At 45.9% G+C, this 19176-nt stretch overlaps 1 protein-coding gene across 2 annotated transcripts in view; it reads left to right on the top strand.

The window, feature by feature from the left end:
• Positions 1-5107: 5107 nt before the first annotated feature.
• The window catches only part of GNPTAB (N-acetylglucosamine-1-phosphate transferase subunits alpha and beta), an 82343-nt gene continuing 68274 nt past the window's right edge, over positions 5108-19176 (top strand). Inside the window, exon 1 of one of the 2 annotated variants that reach the window (XM_059081901.2) lies at positions 5108-5471. In XM_059081901.2, the coding sequence (XP_058937884.1) occupies positions 5355-5471 (117 nt within the window). In that variant the 5' untranslated portion in view covers positions 5108-5354. The remainder of the gene's footprint in view (positions 5472-19176) is intronic. The other variant, XM_067009988.1, reaches the window with a different exon arrangement.

The following is a 19176-nucleotide window of genomic DNA, read 5'->3' as shown; positions in this document are numbered from 1 at the left end:
TTTGTTTCACATGCACCTCACAATGGGGCAATAGAGAAACCGGCAGCTAATCTGTACTTGATGATAGAAGAAAAGACAAAAGAAAATAGACTTTTATTTTTCATGAGCTTCCCTCTCTATTCACACTTAATGCTAATCATTCTTAACCTTTTCCCTTGGTACCCCCTAGAGATTCTTACCATAATCATTTCCTAACCCTTTGGGCCTGAAATGTCAGAGGCATCAGTTATATTGCCTTCTACTGTGATATTTGCACTTCAGATAAACTAACTCTGGAATTTGGTGCCCTTAACTATATAGTTGGTATCACTTGGATTTATACTGTTTCCTTAAGATTGGTAACAGTCACTAGAATAAATTTAGAGCATTGCCAATGCATTGTAGCAAAATATCGGAGTAACCCCTGCCAATCTTCTAGAAGGCAGACTGTGTAAGATACAAAAGTCTTCCTATTTAATTATGCACTTAACATTGCAATGAGTTAGATAATCAGTGTTTACGGATAATCAAATACCTATGTTGAGGGACTTCCCTGGTGGCTGGTGGCGCAGTGGTGAAGAATCGCCTGCCAATGCAGGGGACACAGGTTGGATCCCCGGTCCAGGAAGATCCCACATGCCACAGAGCAACTAAGCCCGTGCGCCACAGCTACTGAGCACGCATGCCACAACTACTGAAGCCTGTACGCCTGAAGCCCATGCTCCGCAACAAGAGAAGCCACTGCAAAGAGAAGCCCAATCACCGCAACAAAGAGTAGGCCCCGCTCAGCGCAACTAGAGAAAGCCTGCGCAGCAACGAAGACCCAACACAGCCAAAAGTAAATAAGTAAGTAAATAAATAAATAAATTAAATATGTATGTTGAGTGCTCATTACTTTGGCTCTAAGGAGCAGAAAACTAAAAACCAATTTAAAAAAAATCATGGAGATCAGAAATCTCCAAAGATGTGAGGATCAGGAAATTGATACAACTTTCAAACAGAAAGGTAGGAGTTAGCTTTTGCAGGTAGGTAGATTTTGCAAAGTATATCATGGTGGGCTTGATATTGATCCTGGGAAATAGTTGGAACCTGTAGTTAAATGGATAGCTCGTGAAAACTTAAATGGGGAAGTGTAGGAGCTGGAGCGGGGTGGGCACAGGAAGAGATAGAATATGTATTCTTTTTGAGCAAACCTGAAACTTTCACAAAAATTGACCACGTACTAGGCAACAAAGGAAGCCTCTATGAATTCCAAAGTGTCAATATCATATGAAATACATTCTTTTACCTTGTTTTGGTCAGATCATTATTTGTAGACTAAAACATCTACTCATTGATTTAAACAGAAAAAGATTCAGTTGGTCCATCCATGAACCATTAGGAGGGATGAACAAAGATTTTAGGTTGAATTTGTAGGAAGTGCTCCCCAAACCTCAGCTGAACTGAGCTCCAAGGGAGCTGCGGACTCTGCCACGGTCGGGGAAGAGCAGACCAGGACATCTGCTACAGAGGCAGGAAGCCACTTCTAGCAGTGATGGCTTCAGAACAAAATCACACCTGCACTGGCTCACTGGCAAAACACAGGTGCCCTTTGCCCAGCTTCTCACCCCATGTCACTCCCGGATTAAAATCTTCTGTGAATTCATCTTATTAGGAGAATCTAAATGACACCTGGAACCCTAGTTTCAGGGATGTGCCAGTTATCAGTTGTTGCCTCTCAGCTCCGAATTCAACCGCTCAGAACGGACTCTGTAATACTGGACTTGGACTTGGACTCTAAGCATTTCTCCTTTGTAGTGATTATGATGCTAAACTTTGCCAGTAGAGGGCGCTGGAGGCATATTGCAGGAGGAAGGGGGCGCTTCCTGATTCCAGAGGGTGGTTTTCGGTTTTTCTTTCTCGTACTGCCTGGTGGGTTAGTGTACCAGAGTGTGGGGACATAGTGGTGCTCTGCCCCATCCATGAACATCCAGAGAGCCCAGGTTACCACCTTAGCCTAGGTCTGGAACCATCTCGCCTCGGTTCCCGGGACGTGGACACTGTGTGCCCCGGGCAGGGCACATGCAGTGGAGCCCCACCTCCCAGAGTGCACCTGCATTCCATATTGACATTCATGCGATGTAATAAAATTAGTACTTAGAGGGAAGCTTATAGTTTTGGAACATTTATGAAAAACAATAAACACTAAAAAAACTAGCTCAAGAGCAACAGAGAAGGGAATTCCCTGGCGGTCCAGTGGTTAGGACTCCTTCCTTTCACTGCCGAAGTTCCAGGTCCGGGAACAAAAATGCCCGCCCTGGGTGCGGGGAAAAAACAAACAAACAAACAACAACCTAGGAGAAAACTGAGACAGACGAAGAAGTAATATACAAAATGAAACAAACAGTAAATAACAATAAACATAACAGAAATTTTAAAACCTAGATGACTTGAGTACATTTCTGGAAATCCCCCAGCCAAAATGATCTAGGTCCAGACAGTTTTCAAAGTGAGTTCTACCTCAAAATTTTGGTGTGTTCTTCATAATATTCTTGTTTCCATTAACAAGATATTGAAATTCAACTCACCAAAACTTCAATAATTCCAACTGTGTACTTGATACTTTTATCAGTTCAAAATATATACATTCATCCAATAATTTTTATCAGTTGGCTACTATAGGCAAGGCACAATACTAAGGGAAGGGATATAGTTATGAGTAAGATGGGCAAGTCTCTTGCCTTTAGGATGCCTGTATGGCATAGATGAAACCTACCAAAAAACCCACAAGTAAAAATCAAGTAAATAGAATAATGTATGGTCACACTAATGAGAAAAACATGTATATTTGTTTATGTGTACATGATATATTTGCATTCACAAAAATAAACAGTGGGCCATGTTTTGGCTCTTGGAATTCTATCAGAAGCAATACAATTTCTTAATAATTTCATTTTATTTGATATTTTGCAAAAAAATTAAAAGCTGCCCTGGCTTTCTTTTTTAGGATAAAAAAAAAAAGGCATGAGGTCACTTACAACTGACCTGTGTTTTATGAACACACACTGTATATCCTAAAAGGAGGCAGGGGACAAAATTAAAGTATGTTTTCTGACAACAAGCAAGTATTTCAAACCTAAAGCTGAAAAGTAAAGGCATTTCATAATGTGAACACTTTATTTTATTTAATTAATTTATTTTAACAACTTTTTACCTTGAGTAAAGCAAGGACTCAGCTAAATATAGATGTATCAGGAGTTATTTTAACTTTGCTTAATCAGCTAGTTCAAGCTCTTTGTTTAGGTTCAGTTTTCTTTCTTTCTTTTTTTTTTTTTTGCGGTATGCGGGCCTCTCCCGTTGCGGAGCACAGGCTCCAGACGCGCAGACTCAGCGGCCATGGCTCACGGGCCCATGTGGGATCCTCCCGGACCGGGGCACAAACCCACATCCACATCCCCTGCATCGGCAGGCAGACTTTCAACCACTGCGCCACCAGGGAAGCCCTAGGTTCAGTTTTCTTATCAAGCTCAAGGTAAGGCCTTACAAATACACCAACTCTATGTTCAACATTTACGTTTTGCAGGCCCAGGGCAAGAGGCTCTTCTTTGTGTAGGATTGTTTATTTTGGTTGCTTGTTTTTCATCAAGACTGAGCAAAAGGTGACTCAGAGATGGATGGTGTTTTGGGGCCCAACACTTAAAGCATTCTCGTCTCCTAAGTTTCAAAACCACTGAGAATGTGGTATAGGTACAGAGGGATGGAGATCAAAGCGTCAGCTTTAGTACTCATAGAGTTAATTGGAGAATGTTGTTCACCTCTTCAGACAAGTGCGCGGCCAATAGTTTCTCCCTGAATGAGACAGGCTTTCTAGGCCCAGGCCCAGGCTGGGACACAGGTGCTCCTGTACTTGGCAGATAGTGGATCAGAACTCCTGTCTCTGGCAGACAAGTTCAATTCCTTGCAACCTCACCAGTCAGGTACCTCCCTCTTCTCCTAGGATGAGGGGTGAAAAGAGACACCAGGAGTGTTAATAAAATGTTGAAAGAAAAAAGTGTATCTTGAAATAAAATATTGTCATTGCAAACCCCTTGAGACTTAAGTCCTCTGGTTTTATTCCATTATGTGGTACTGTCTAAACGCCCTCTTCTACCTGAAGGCCCTGCTAGAAATCACCTGGTGCCAAAGTAGAAATAACTGACCCCCTTTGCATGGGTTCCTGTCCAGTACATTGCATGACTTCTATCATAACAACTTTTTTGTATTTAGTGGTTTATGTGTTTATCTCCCCAACTAGACTCTCTGGGAACAGCAGCCAGATCTAGTTCTTTTTTTTTAATTTTTAATTTACTTTATTTATTTATTTTTGGCTGTATTGGGTCTTTGTTGCTGTGAGCAGGCTTTCCCTAGTTGCCGCGAGCGGGGGCTACTCTTCGTTGCCGTGCGCGGGCTTCTCATTGTGGTGGCTTCTCTTGTTGCAGAGCATGGGCTCTAGGCGTGAGGTCTTCAGTAGTTGTGGCTCACAGGCTCAGTAGTTGTGGCGCACGGGCTCAGGTGCTCTGCGGCATGTGGGATCCTCCCGGACCAGGGCTGGAACCTGTGTCCCCTGCATCGGAAGGTGGATTCCTAAACACTGCGCCACCAGGGAAGCCCTAGTTCATTTTTGAATATCCAACACCAAGCACCATGCCAGGCACCCGACACTAAATACGTATTTAATTAATAAATGAATGAATGAATTTAGGTTTTGGCACATTTAGCCCCCAGATTTCCTCTTTCAAACAATATGGTTAGCCAGAGAGGAAAGGAGGCCCATAACAGCATCTCCTCTTAGGGCTGTGAAAAACCATGATTTCCCAATTATTGTAAATGCAGGAAGGGTTTTGTGCACAAAAACATTCGTGTCAATATAGCACTGTCTAGGGCGCGGCCTCCTTGCAGAGGCCAGCCCCGGTCCGGTCGCCCGCCCAACCCGGTTTCGAGAATCCCAGCCAGGCCGGGAGAGCCCGCGGCGCACGCGCAGGCGGGGAGGGCACTCGGCTGCCCTCCGCCCCTCCGCCCTGCAGGTGGCGCTGCTGTTCCCACCGCCGCCGCCGCCGCCGCCGCCGCCGACCCCGTCTCTAGCTGGGCTAGACCGGGGCGGCGCCGGCCGCCTAGCGGGCCGCGCGACCGCCTCCGCCGCACCGAGGGCGTGGGCTCCCGGCTCCCGGAAGCGGCGGCCGCGGCGTGCAGCCGAGCGGGCGTCGATCCCAGGAGCGGCAATGCGCGGCGGCCGGAGCCTGTGACCTGAGCGCGGCGGCCCGGTAGGGGCCGCGGAATGGCGGCTCGTTGAGGAGGCGGCGGCGGCGGCGACGTCTCCGGCCCTTCGGGCGCGGCGCGGCGTGTCGGCGGCCGGGGTGATGCTGCTCAAGCTCTTGCAGAGACAGACCTATACCTGCCTGTCCCACAGGTATGGGCTCTACGTCTGTTTCGTGGGCGTCGTTGTCACCATCGTCTCGGCCTTCCAGTTCGGAGAGGTGAGTAGAGGCGCGGGAGCCCTGGCCGGGGCGCGCTGAACCCGCACGACCCCACGGCTCCCCAGCCCCGGCGCGCTCCTCTCTTGCCTCGCCATCCTCCCTGCAGCTCCGGGGACGAGCTCCAGAACCTGCCCTTTCCCCGGGGGCGCCGCGAACTCAGAGCACCTCTCCTGGCTGCGGTTTCAGCATCTGGGGTCCAGACCTCGCCCTCCCGATGGTTTGGGGGATCCGCGCTCCTTCTGCCGAGTCCCTTTCCCTCCAGGTGCCTTCTTCAGGGTCCCCAAGTCATTTGACTTTCTCCTTCAGGCCTTGTTCTCCACGCACCCCTCTTCCGGGACCCAGAGTTCCCAAATTGCACTGGATTCTCAGTCCTTGCTCGTCCTGCGGTTTCCTCCTCAGGTGTCGCCCTTTTAATCTTTTCCCTTTGGCAGAGGCACTTTATATTCTTAATCCCGTTTCTTCCCGGATATCAAAACTTTGTCCAAGAGGGGTGTTTTCTTGGCACGTGAATTTGCAGTGGGGAGTGTACGGACCCCAAATTTAAAGGACTTACACTTGAAAAGCTGCTTTTTTTTTCGTTTTTTTGGTCTCTTATTTGAGACAGCTGAATATCATCAGTGAGCCCTGAGAGGCTGTACTGGTAGATGTGCAAACACTGATGTGTGGCATCTCCAAACACTTTTCTCTATCCCGAGATCAGCTGAGCCTAGGGCCCCTTCCTGTGACCAGGAAGCCCATAACCGTGTTGGACTCCAGCACCCAATCTCTTGGGAATCAGCACAAGCTCTTGGGTCATGGGATATGCTAATCATTTAGATTCCAGATCACACAAACCCAGCCTGTCTTGATCTGCTCTTAGGTAAAGCATAAAGCGTATGTATAAGCATAAAGTAATTCGATAAGATTGTAAACCCCAGAGGGTCCAAGCAACAAGTTTGGCAGGTGGAAACACCCAGGTTTAATAGATTTTGTGCCCTTCTGAGTATAGACTTTAAACATTTTCTTGAATGAAACAGCCTTTTGATTTAGGTTGCATGGCTATTTCACGACTGACAGTCTAATACAGTATTCTTTGTCATAAACAAATGTACAAGAGACTATGAATAGGTGAGAGCTGGAGGAGTACACGTATGTGATTTTAGAGAACATCCCCTTTTAAGATGTGTCTAGGAATTGGAAGAAAGTTGTATTTTCAAGTTGTTAGAAATTCGTCTCTGTTTTTTTTTGGGGGGGCGGGTAGAAGGTTGCAAAAGGTTTAAAAATTAACAGAATATTTTTCAGAAATGCCACAGTATACGTTTGCTTGAAGTCTGTACCCATGCTGGATTGTGGGCTCCGTAAGAGAGGGTGCTGTCTTTAACCACTGTGACCAGGTGCTGTGCCAGGTGGTACCTAATATTATACTATCTGCTGTTCTGTCTTTGTTTCATGTATTGCACCTTAATGCAGTGATTGTATCTATACATAGTTAAGTGTCTTATTGCTGATAAAAGGTTTCTTTGGCCCTGAGTAATTTTAAGTGAGCTGTTTATTAACTCCCCTGCATTGTGAAGGTGATTCAAAGGCATCAGTTGTTAGAATTTTCTTTTTATGTATTCCACGTCTGGTTATTTAGTTACTGAAAGAAAGTCTCGAAATGGCCACAGATCTTAAAGTTTGGAACAGACAAAAGAAATGAGAGGCAAAGAATGCCAAACAGGTGGCATGGGAAATGGAAACAGCTGGCTCAATACCCCTACTATATTGCCTGTAGTTAATTTCTACAGTGCAGCTGAAAAGAGGAGCTGCAGGATTAGTCAGATCTGGGTTTGAATGCTGATGCCAGTGTTAATGATCATGATCATGGCTAATACGTAGGGCTTATCAGATGTTAGGCACTCTCTTGACTCCTTTACCTATATTAACTCATCTAATCCTCACAACATCACACCTGTAAGATGGGTACTAGTGTTAACCACCCCCCCACCCCTGCCTCCAATACCAAAGTCTGAGGGTGATCAAGACCCTTACACTCAGCCCACCGTATCCTCCTGTTCTGCATCAGGGATACTGGAGGGCTGACGGTAGACCCGTTTTACAGGTGATGAAACTGAAGCACCTGCACAAATTAATCCAGCTAGTTCATGGCAGAGCTGGGCTTCAAACCAAGGTAGTGTATGGCTCCAGAGCTGTACTCTTGAGCATGTCTCCATGGCTTCGCAGATAGTCTGGGCTGTCGCTTATGTGATCTTCAAAAGGATACTTAACCTCTCTAAACTTCAGCCTCCTCATCTTTAAAAAGGAGGCAAGAATACCTTCTTTGCAGGGTTGGGCCTATTAGTTCCTGGCACATAATAGGCTCTCATTAAGTGGTGGAACTACAGCTGCTCTTGTTATTGTCATCAACTATCTTATGCCCTTAGGACTTGTTTTGAAAAAACCTTTGAAATAGAATATGCTCATCACACAGTTAATATTACCAACTTGTTAATAACTTCACTGATTGTAATGGGTAGAAGGACTAAGATCATTGTGAATTCATCACTTTCTTTTTTCCCTCTCTTAGGATAAGTGGTATTGGCTGCCACCTTTTAATAAGCTATTTGTATACTCATCCAAATATCGAGAAAGAAAAGTGGAATTGAGAGAGGGAAGTACTAAAAAATTTTTTTTAAAATTTTCCCCTTAAGTTGAGCCAGGTCTTTTTGAAGAACCCTGGGGAACTCTGATTAAACAAAAGCAGAACCTGATCCAAACCCACAGGGAGGGCCCTCTGGATGGGGACTAATGGCCACTGAAGTGCGTCGCCTTGGGTGAGGGTAGCAGGTAAACTAGTTGATTTGGGCGAGTCATGTGGCCTCTGGGAGCCTCAGTTTCCTCATCTATAAATGAATGATTATCCCTTTTAGCACAGAAACTTCTGATTTTAAATGTTCGTCCTCTGTTAATATTGTATAGACCTTAAAACGTGCTTTCAATCCCTTATCTGAAAATTCTACTGAACCTTGGAATTACTCATCGGTATCTTATAGTGAAACGTGTGAGTATTTACACTCAGTGAGGAGAATAAAGGCTATAAATAACTTCGAGTCAGTTTAGGTCAAGTTTTGCCACCAGATGAGTTCAGGTCAGGTCAGGTTTTCCTGCCAAAAAAGATCTTCAGTGTTGAGAACTTTTTGGATTTTAGGATTGTGAATAAAGGATTGTAGATCATTACTGGGTATGTGTGTATCTGTGTGCATGTGTGTGTATAACACGCAGTATATCACTTCCTTACATGTACTAAGTATAGAAACAGAGGTGTCCAAAAATTAACTTCATGAGGGAGTCAGGCAAGTTCAGGTAGAATCTACCCATACTGGGCAGTAACCCTGGCCTCCCTCCTCTCTTTTGCTCCACTGTCTTCTATCGCCATTTTGGATTAGTTAGATATTCAGTGAAAAAGAAGATTGAAAACTGGGTCCAGCTCCAGTTTCTCATACTGGCCCAATTTCAAGAAAGAAATTAGTTATGCTTATATTTGATTACTTTGCTCATTAAACAGATACATTTTGAGTGTGTTCTTTGCCCAAGGCAACAAATAGTTGATGTTAAAGGAACCTGGCCTGAGAGCTGGGAGGCAGCCTCTGGCCTGGCTCTAGCCCCACCATAAACTGTATCCTCAGTGGTTTCCAGACTGTGTTACTCCCAGCTGCCTCCTGGGTTGGGGCAGCCACTCTTACCTGTTTGTGTAGATTTCTTTTGGGGATGGAGAAAACTTTCATTATTAAAAATGTTTTAAAACTTCCAGACTAGATTTCTAACACCCCCATTTTAGCTTTAATGTTCTGTGAATATACATTTATTGGATGTTTCACATGGGAAAGCATGAACTATAATGTAATGGAGTTTGTGCTACAGAGAAAATGCCTGCGCTGAGCCTGTTTTTTTTAATTTTTTTATTTTTTGGCCGTTGTGCGTGGCTAGTGGGATCTCAGTTCCCTGACTAGGGATTGAACCCGTGCCCTTGGCAGTGAAAGTGCCAAGTCCAGTCCTAACCACTGGACAGCCAGGGAATTCCCTCACTGAACCTCTTTAAATGGTATCTTTCTTTTGGGGGGTTTGGGAGAGATACACAGCCCAGCTAAGTGTCAAAGCAGAGACATTGTCATTCTCCCTGCTATTCTTAGCACCTCTAAAGTGCTTCGTACCCAGTAGGTGCCAAATAAATACTTGATGTGTGAACGAATGAATGAATTGGGGGTGATCTTAACGAGCCTCCCCTTAAGCTCATTTCCAGTAAAGATAAGTTTTCTACTCTGATGCAGCCCATCTGTACTTACCTTTTATTTCTCAGACATGATCGGTCAGGTTGTACCCTGTATGGTGGAGGGTACTATCAGATACAAAGAATTACGTACAGCTCATCCTTGGCCATCTTTGTCTAGTTGAGATGAGGCCATGATATACATATGAGTAACAATACAAGAGAGTAAGTAATTGAATGCCTGAGTAGGTACACAATAATGACTTAGAAGATCAGAGGAAGGGAAGAAAATTATGGGTTGAAACATCCTAAGGGAAGTTGAGACTTTTACAAGGAGATGGGAGCTTTTTCTTTTTGAATTATTAGTGGTTTAAAATTGTTGCTGGTATTAGCCCATGGCAGTTGGTTGCAAGTGATAGAATTCCACTTCTGACCTGGGTTAAGAAAAAAAGGCAGTTTTTTGATTCATGTCGTTGAAAAATGTAGGGTGAAATTTCTGGCAGGATTAGATAAAGGTGCTCACATGATGTCATCAGGACTCTTTGTCCCTGTTCTCCAGCTCCATGGGTTTAGTTCTCAGACAAGCTCTTGCCATATGGGAGCCAAGATTGGTGGCAGCAACTCCAGCAGCCGGTCTCCCAGTTTAGTAACCTCTTCCTCATTAGTGCCAGCTAGACCCAGGGCGGCCTGCCTAGCTGGGGAGTGAGTGCCCTTGTGCCTTCATTAACCACCTTGATCATTTCCAGAGCTAGGGTTATGGGTGGGACTGTCAGCCTCCACTGAACCACGTGAACTGAGAGGGCTTCTCCAGAGGGAAGTCAGGAGGCTGTTATCAAAACAAGAGCCAGAGCAACAGATGTCCTAGACACTGGCTTGAGTCAAAACCCATTTCTTTTCCTTGGCCTTAACATTGACACATTGACATTGTGACTGTGATAGCTGTTAGCCCTTTACCTTGTTCTAGAAGATGTGAAAGTGTGTTGTTTCCATTTTCCTTTTTTTTTTTCTTTCTTTTTTTTTTTTTTGCGGTACGCGGGCCTCTCACTGTTGTGGCCTCTTCCGTTGCGGAGCACAGGCTCCGGATGCGCAGGCTCAGCGGCCGTGGCTCACGGTCCCAGCCGCTCCGCGGCACGTGGGATCTTCCCGGACCGGGGCACGAACCCGCGTCCCCTGCATAGGCAGGCGGACTGTCAACCACTGCGCCACCAGGGAAGCCCCCGTTTTCCATTTTTGATTCCATGTTGTTAAGTACTCTAATCTGTGAAACTTGTATTCTTTAAAAAAAAATTATTTATTTTATTTATTTATTTTAAATTTTGGGGGGCTGCATTGGGTCTTCTTTGCTGTGCGTGGGCTTTCTCTAGTTGCAACGAGCGGGGGCTACTCTTCGTTGTGGTGCTCGGGCTTCTCATTGCAGTGGCTTCTCTCGTAGCGGAGCACAGGTTCTAGGCACTCGGGCTTCAGTAGTTGTGGCTAACGGGCTCTAGAGCGCGGGCTCAGTAGTTGTGGCGCACGGGCTTAGTTGCTCCGCGGCATGTGGGATTTTCCCGGACCAGGGATCGAACCCATGTCCCCTGCATCGGCAGGTGGATTCTCAACCACTGCACCACCAGGGAAGCCCCCAAACTTGTATTCTTGAGTGGGCTTATTAATATGGAGTTTTGTTAAACACAGTGCAAGTGTACCCTCATAAATCTTTCAGTAACGATTCAATATATATCTTTAATGGGTGATTTGATAGTTGCATTTGATTTTACTTACTCTTGAGGTCTAAATAATGTTGATCTTGTTAATGAAATTAAGCAGAAAATTAAGAGAGAAAGCGTAACCTGACCTTTTTGCAGCATCTGTCACCCCGTGTATGTGGGAATGCTCACTCCCTCTTTCTTCAGGAAGACCCCCTCTTTGTTCTCCTTGTCCACTCACCATTCCTCCTCTGTCTTAAATGCTGGGATTCTCCAGGCTTTGCTCCCTGGCTGTCTCCTCTTAGAGGGGATGTCAGGTTTCAGAACTCAGCCAGATGCTTGTGACTCCCCGTTTCCAATGCCTTGCCAACAGGTCCTGGATGCACACCTCCTGCTGGCTGCCTGCAGCATGTCCCTGCCACTCTGCAGCCCTGTGACGCAGGGGCCTCACTCATCATGGTGCTTTCTCCTCACTACGGCCCAGACATGACTGCAAAATAATTCTGTAACAGTTTAGGGTCCTTCCAGCTCCGGAACTCTCCCAGAAGATACAGGAAGAATTTGCCCCAAGACCTCATCAAACCTTTCCTGAAATTGGCCCCAGCTGGATCATAGAGCCACCCCTAATAGACACCTTAAAAGGAGGAAGAGGTTTGCTTTTTGACCAGTCTGATCCCCTCGTGAAGTTGGGGCCCGTCTCCTGAACATTTGTGTTATATGGAGGTGGTGTTCCACTAGGAAAGAATAGGTTGGTGTCGCTGGTGGCTACTAGCTATACGGTTGGGTTGGTGAGCACAGCCGGCAGGACAGGTGGCAGGTGTCTTTTTCTCCCACCGGCCCTTGACGTCAGCTTATAGGGTTAGCTCTGCCTCTGCCCCTGGATGAGACACTCTTGTGGGCCTAACTCAGCCTGCTCTCGTCACTCCTGGGTAAGAAAAAGTCCCGTGGTTGCTTCAGATTACAAAACACAATGTCAGTTCAGCCATGAAAGCCTTCAGTCTCATGTCAAAACAGAACTTTGAGTCTGTTGAAGTTGAAGCTTCTTGCCTCTCCCACCCAGGCCTGCTCCAAGCAGAAAGCCTGCGATTGAGGAAGGGAGCTTGGGTACGGTGGGCTGCTTCTCTGTTTCTGCCACGGAGCCTGTTTCTGACCCCTCCTGGGTTGTAGGACTGGAAAGAAGGAAAGGAAATGAGGGCAGGAAAGTCCTTCCTAAGTAGGCACTGGAGCTCTGGGATTTGCTGGTGTCCAAGCTCATTCTCTTCTGAGTGCTTTCAAAGGGCATCCTTCAGAGACGCCACCCTGAGCGCTGTCACTTGCTTTTACTCTGCTGAGAGCAAATGCCTCTTCCTCTGGGCTGGTTGCTTGCTCCTTCCTTAGCCCCTCAGTGTCTGTTCTTCTGGGGGACCACGGACCTCGTCTCAGGTGACCCTCTGCACTGCTCTCTTGTGCGTGGCCCACATCTCATCTCTTGCACAGGTGACCTGCATCCTTTGCTCTGTAAGAGAGGAAAGATACCTTTTTCCTCTACTCTCCTTAGTTCTCAGCTAGGGCCTCTGTAACAAAAGACAGATTAGCAAGAGAAAAGCATACATTTATTTAATGTAAGTTTTAGGGGCTTCCCTGGTGGCACAGTGGTTAAGAATCCACCTGCCAATGCAACTGGACATGGGTTTGATCCCTGGTCCGGGAAGATCCCACATGCCGAGGAGAAGCTAAGCCTGTGCTCCACAACTACTGTGTCTGCATGCTCCAACCACTGAGCCCGCACACCACAACTACTGAAGACCGCGCAGCTAGAGCCCGTGCTCTGCATCAAGAGAAGACACCGCAATGAGAAGCTTGCGCGCCACAACGAAGAGCAGTCCCCGCTCGCTGCCCGTAGCGAAAGCTCGTGTGCAGCAACAAAGACCCAGTGCAGCCAAAAAATATAAATAAATAATATAAGTTTTACATGACCTTGGGGCCTTCATAAGGAAATGAAGACCAAAGAAGCAGTTAAACCTGAGTGTTGTAATGCTGGGCTTGGTGGAGCATGGAGAATAGCGGAAAAAATGTGATAGGACAAAAAAGGGTGTGAGCTCTGGGGAGTAAGCTGGGGGAGACACGAGGCCTGTTCATTTAGACTTCTTGTGGCATTCCTCTATCTTTAGAGATGAGGATTTCTCCTTTCTTCCGAGCATAGAGAGGGCCCGTCTCACAGAAAGTCTTATGACCTGTTTCAGGGGAAGGTCAGAAAATCCTTTTTATGTGGTGTTTCTCAAATTCATTCATCTTGAAATGTTCAGTTTGCCGAGGTGCCGTATTTTGAGGTAGCATGTCCTGAACCCCATCAGCTCAAAGTGGGGGGGGGTGTGGGCTGACTACAGCCTGGCAGTAATGTCGCCCTGTCCCCGGAGCCGATAGCCAGCCTGCCCTTTCTGTTTCTCAGGTACAAGGCGGCTGTTGCATCCACCCAACTGCATGAACCCGAGGTTGGCTCTCTCGGTGATCCTAGTGGAGTCCTTTTCCTAGACTTGAGCTTTCCTGGCGTGGGAAAGAGATTTCTACCCCTCTTCTTTAGATGAGGGGGAGCAGGATTACCAGAATGCCAGCAGCTTCCCAGAGCTCTCCTCTGACCCTTTCTCCATGATTTGGATGAGTTTTCAGCCACCTCCTTAGGAAACGTTGCATCTTGGTCCTGCATATCCCTTTGGAATGTGGTATCTGGTATATTGGTGCTTTAGAAGAGACACGTCTAGATGTACAGTTTCTCAAAGCAGGTACAAGTTAATTGAGCTTGCCCAGGAGATGAAACTTGTTTGCCGTTTCTATACTCAGCTCTCTGAACGCAAAGATGTTGTCTTTCTTCCCTTGGAATCCCTGTACCCCAGCAGAGCACTTAAATCATTCATTAAACTAGTAAATTTTTTGTTGTAGCACCGCCCCTGGGCTTAGAGCAGTGAACCAAGCCCACTGGTTCCTGCAGACTGAGCGTTTATATCCTGGTTGTGCAGTCAGACATTAAATGCTACTTAATGACAATTGTGAAAATTGCTAAAAGGGGAGAGTGTTGTGGGAGAGGCCAGCAGTGAGAACCCGTCCTGTAGCGGCTGGGTCAGGAGAGGCTGTCTTGATGCAGTCTGAGCTCAGCTTCGAAGGGTCACAACTCCTGAGGCAGAGGACAGAGGGAGAGCAAGTCTGCTCTAGGCCGTTGGTTCTCAACTGGGAGCGATGTTGCCGCTCCGGCCCCGAGGCATCTGGCAGGGTCTGGAGACATTTTTTTTTTTTTTTTTTTTTTTTTTTTTCTTCGGTATGCGGGCCTCTCACTGTTGTGGCCTCTCCCGTTGCGGAGCACAGGCTCCGGACGCACAGGCTCAGCGGCCATGGCTCACGGGCCTAGTTGCTCCGCGGCATGTGGGATCTTCCCGGACCAGGGCACGAACCCGTGTCTCCTGCATCGGCAGGCGGATTCTCAACCACTGCGCCACCAGGGAAGCCCTGGAGACATTTTGAATGGGCGTGACTGGGGCATGGGGTTGGTGCTGCTGGCATTAGGGGTTCTGCTAAATATCCTGCAGTGCCCACAACGGTTCCCACAGTGAAGAGTCGTCAGGCCCTGAGTGCCAGAGGTGCCGAGGATGGGAAACCCTGAATTAGAGGAAACAAGAAGGGCTGCAAGGCACTTAGTCAGGGGCCTGGCACTGGGCTGGTAGAGGGCAGATAAAGAGAAGTGGGCAGATTTGAGAGATTTAGGAGGCAAAATCATCTGGCCTTCGTGTTCCGTTATGTGCCAGACACTCCACTGACATCTTGGTATATGAAAGTGAACAAGATAGACAGGTTCATTTGTCCTCCCAGACCCTAACTTTAGGTGCTCAGTGAACATTTGTTGAATGAATACTTACAAATATTTATTTTTGCTCACTGATTGTGATTGAGCCTGTGAGGAAAGGTGGTTTAAATAAGATGCCTAAAGTATACAGGGTACCTTGCCTAGTGCCTGGTGCAAGGTGCTGAGTAAATGCTAATTAAATGCCAAGTGCCCCATGCCAGCCCTGGTCTTCCCTTGACCGCAACACTCACGAAGACAACAGGGCACCTACCTTCTGGCCTGATGTCCGAGGTCACACTGAAGAGTATATTAATCTTTTCTTAGAGACAGAGGAGAAAAAGTTCACAATGATTTCTTTATCTGAGTGTGCTTTATTTTGGTTGATACGAAAGCAGAGGAGGCAAGTGCCTTATTAATTTAATACAGCCTGCACTTTACAATAACATATGTTATCCTAGTTCCTTCCAAACTGTAACAAACAATTGTAGCTGTGATAGGTTATGTATATTCACAATATATCTTAAGTTCTTACTGTCTTTAGATTGTTTCAATCTTGTGATCCACATGCAGTATCTTTAGCAGCTGATTAGTCAGCCTGTGTGTGATTCATACATACACTAAATTAAGCAGGGAAAAAAGTGATCTTTCACAAATGTTACAGACTAAGTCACACTTGTGCAGGGAGAGTCAAATGCATTCTATGTATGATCAGACTGTATTGCCCTTTATTTTTTAATTAATTTATTTATTTATTTATTTTTGGCTGTGTTGGGTCTTCTTTGCTGTGCGCAGGCTTTCTCTAGTTGCGGTGAGCCACGGCTAGTCTTCGTTGCGGTGCGCAGGCTTCTCATTGCGGTGGCTTCTCTTGCAGAGCATGGGCTCTAGGCGCACGGGCTTCAGTAGTTGTGGCGTGCGGGCTCAGTAGTTGTGGCGCGCAGGCTCAGTAGTTGTGGCGCACGGGCTTATTTGGTCCGCGGCATGTGGGAACTTCCAGGATCAGGGCTCGAACCCGTGTCCTCTGCATTGGCAGGCAGATTCTTAAGCACTGCGCCCCCAGGGAAGCCCTGTATTGCCCTTTAAAATTGCTTCCTAAAATTGTTTCTTCTTTTAGGTTCTAGTTTATCCCTCCTTCGTTACCTCTTTCCATTAACTTCATTTCTGTATCTAACTCATTCTAAATTGGATAAAGTTTCTTTACCAAATTTTCGTAAGTTGTTCACTCAGCAGAGATCAGTGGAGGTGTTTACTCTGGGCCAGGTACTCTACTGCTTAGAAACACAAAGATGGTTCTGTATCTTTCTGCTATTGAGGAGCTCACTCTCCAGACAGACCAGCAAATAGGCAAACTTAAGATGCATTGTGATAACTTAAGTTGAAGAGCTAGGCCTGAGTGTCCAGGAAAGTTTCTCAGGGTGACATGTGAGCTTGATCTTGAAGGAGATGGCTGAGGGAGGAAACGGGAGCCCCTCTCCCCCCTTGTCAGGGAAGGATGCTCTAGGTGTAAAGGTATGGGTATGAGAGGTAACCCTCACCTTCTAGAACAGAAGTGGTTCTGAAGGGCTGCAGCAGTGTACCCGGGAGTGAAGCTGGAGAGGCAGGCAGTGGCCAGTTTAGGACTCGCCTATGGAGTGACTCCAAGGAATTTGGATTCCTCCTGAAGAAAATGGGGACCATTCAAATGGTTTTAAGCAAGAGAGTGATGAGTCAAATCTGTGTTTAGAACAATTGCTCTGAGGTGATGTGAACAGTGAATTGCAGATGGGTAACTGGGAGCAGGAGACTGTGGGGCATAGTAGGGATGCAGGTGAACCTGCCACACTGGGTGCAGTGCTGGAGGATCAGCAGGCTTTGCGTGTTGATTTTTATAATTGTACAAAGGTCCGAAAGAACAATGTCTTTGCTTTTGGAAACTGGCATAATCTATATCTATTAATTGCTTGACTTTGGGCGAGTCTCTTTATTTTAAAATTGTCCGTACTAAATAGTATGTAAAGTAGAATAACTTACATCAAAGTACAGTCAGCCCTCCATATTCACAGGTTCCATATCTGTAGATTCAACCAACCAGGGATTGAAAACATTTGGGGAGGACTTCCCTGGGGGAGCAGTGGTTAAGAGTCCACCTGCCAATGCAGGGGACACGGGTTCGAGCCCTGGGCTGGGAAGATCCCACATGCCGTGGAGCAACTAAGCCTGTGTGCCACAACTACTGAGCCTGCACTCTAGAGCCCACGAGCTCCAACTGCTGAGCCTGCGTGCCACAACTACTGAAGCCCATGTGCCTAGAGCCCGTGCTCTGCAACAAGAGAAGCCACCGTAATGAGGAGCCCGTGTACCACAACGAAGAGTAGACCCTGCTCGCCGCAACTAGAGAAAGCCTGTGTGCAGCAACGAAGACCCAATGCAGCCAAAAAAAAAAAACGGGGCGGGGGGGATTCTAAAAAGTTCCAAAAGGCAAAACTTGCAAGTGCTCCAGCAACTATTTACATAGCATTTACATTGTATTAGGTATTATAAATAATCTAGAGGTTATTTAAAGTATATGGGAGGATGTGCTTAGTTTATATGCACATACTATGCCATTTTATATAAGGAACTTGAGCATCTGTAGATTTTGGTATCTGAAGGTTGGGAGGGGCATAGGTGTCCCTGAGGATACCGAAGGACTGCTGTACTTCAAAATCACTGAGATTCAAGCATTTAAAAGTAAGCTATTACCCCAAGCCGGCAGTTTTCCACAGGTAGTCTGGGGACCCTATCCAGTGATCCACAAGTTCAAACTGTTTACACAATAAGATATTATTTACCTTTTTTTGCTCATTCTCTTATTAGAGTACAGTGGAGTTTCCCAGAGGCTTAACAGGCATGTGACATTGTAGCAGACTGAATGCAGAACACAAAGATATTCTAGTTGTCTTCTATGAAACCACACATTAAAGAAATTTGTGAAAATTAAAAACAATGCTACTCTTCTCACTAAACTTTTTTGTTTAGGAAAACAGTTATTTTTCATGAAAATCTTTATGTTGCCCTGTAATGGGTTTATTTCTTAAATGAACAAATATTTTAAAATTTCCTCAGTTTTAATTTTAATACGGTGAATATCAGTAGACATAACCCACATAAAATTTAAAAATTTAAAAACTGTTTGGAATCTTAAATGATTTTTAAGAGTATAAAGGGGTCCTAAGACTGAAAAAGCTGAGAACCTCTGCTCCAAGCATTTAAGAATAAATATGTGGTGGGACTTCCAGTGATTAAGCGGTCCAGTGATTAAGACTCCACACTTCCACTGGAGTGGGTGCGGGTTCAGTCCCTGGTTGGGGAAATAAGATCCCACGTGCCATGCGCCCCCTCCCCCCCAAAAAAAGATGTGGTACCTGTCTTATGGAAATTTAAATATAAACCACCATCATCTCTCACCACTCTTGCTCCATTACAATCCATTCTCCACATTGCAACCAGGCTACCTTTTAAAAAATGTGAATCAGGTTACATCATGCCCACTGTACACAGTAGAAAATCCAGACTCCTTCTAATGGTCTGTATGTAAGATCCTAAATGCGCCACTTCTTTGAGCAGGTTGTGTCATGTATCCACTGTGTGTCCTGTAACTATTTCTACAAAAATGTTCCCTAACAGACTACCTTCAAGTTTGCTGGCTTAAAACAGGAGCGGCAAACTACGCCTGTTTTTGTATGGCCTGCAATCTAAGAATGGAGTTTACATTTTTAAGTGGCTTTAAAAAACTAAAAGAAGAAGAAGAATTCATAACATATGAAAATTATATGAATTGTAAATATCAATGTCCATAAATAAATGTTTTATTTTTTTTTATTTTTTATTTTTTTGTGGTACGCGGGCCTCTCACTGTTGTGGCCTCTCCCGTTGAGGAGCACAGGCTCCGGACGCGCAGGCTCAGCGGCCGTGGCTCACAGGCCCAGCCACTCCGCGGCATGTAGGATCTTCCCGGACCGGGGCACG

The sequence above is a fragment of the Kogia breviceps genome, chromosome 12 (genome assembly GCF_026419965.1).
Source record: "Kogia breviceps isolate mKogBre1 chromosome 12, mKogBre1 haplotype 1, whole genome shotgun sequence".
Classification (NCBI taxonomy): domain Eukaryota; kingdom Metazoa; phylum Chordata; class Mammalia; order Artiodactyla; family Physeteridae; genus Kogia; species Kogia breviceps.
This window is presented reverse-complemented; position numbering and strand designations above follow the sequence as displayed.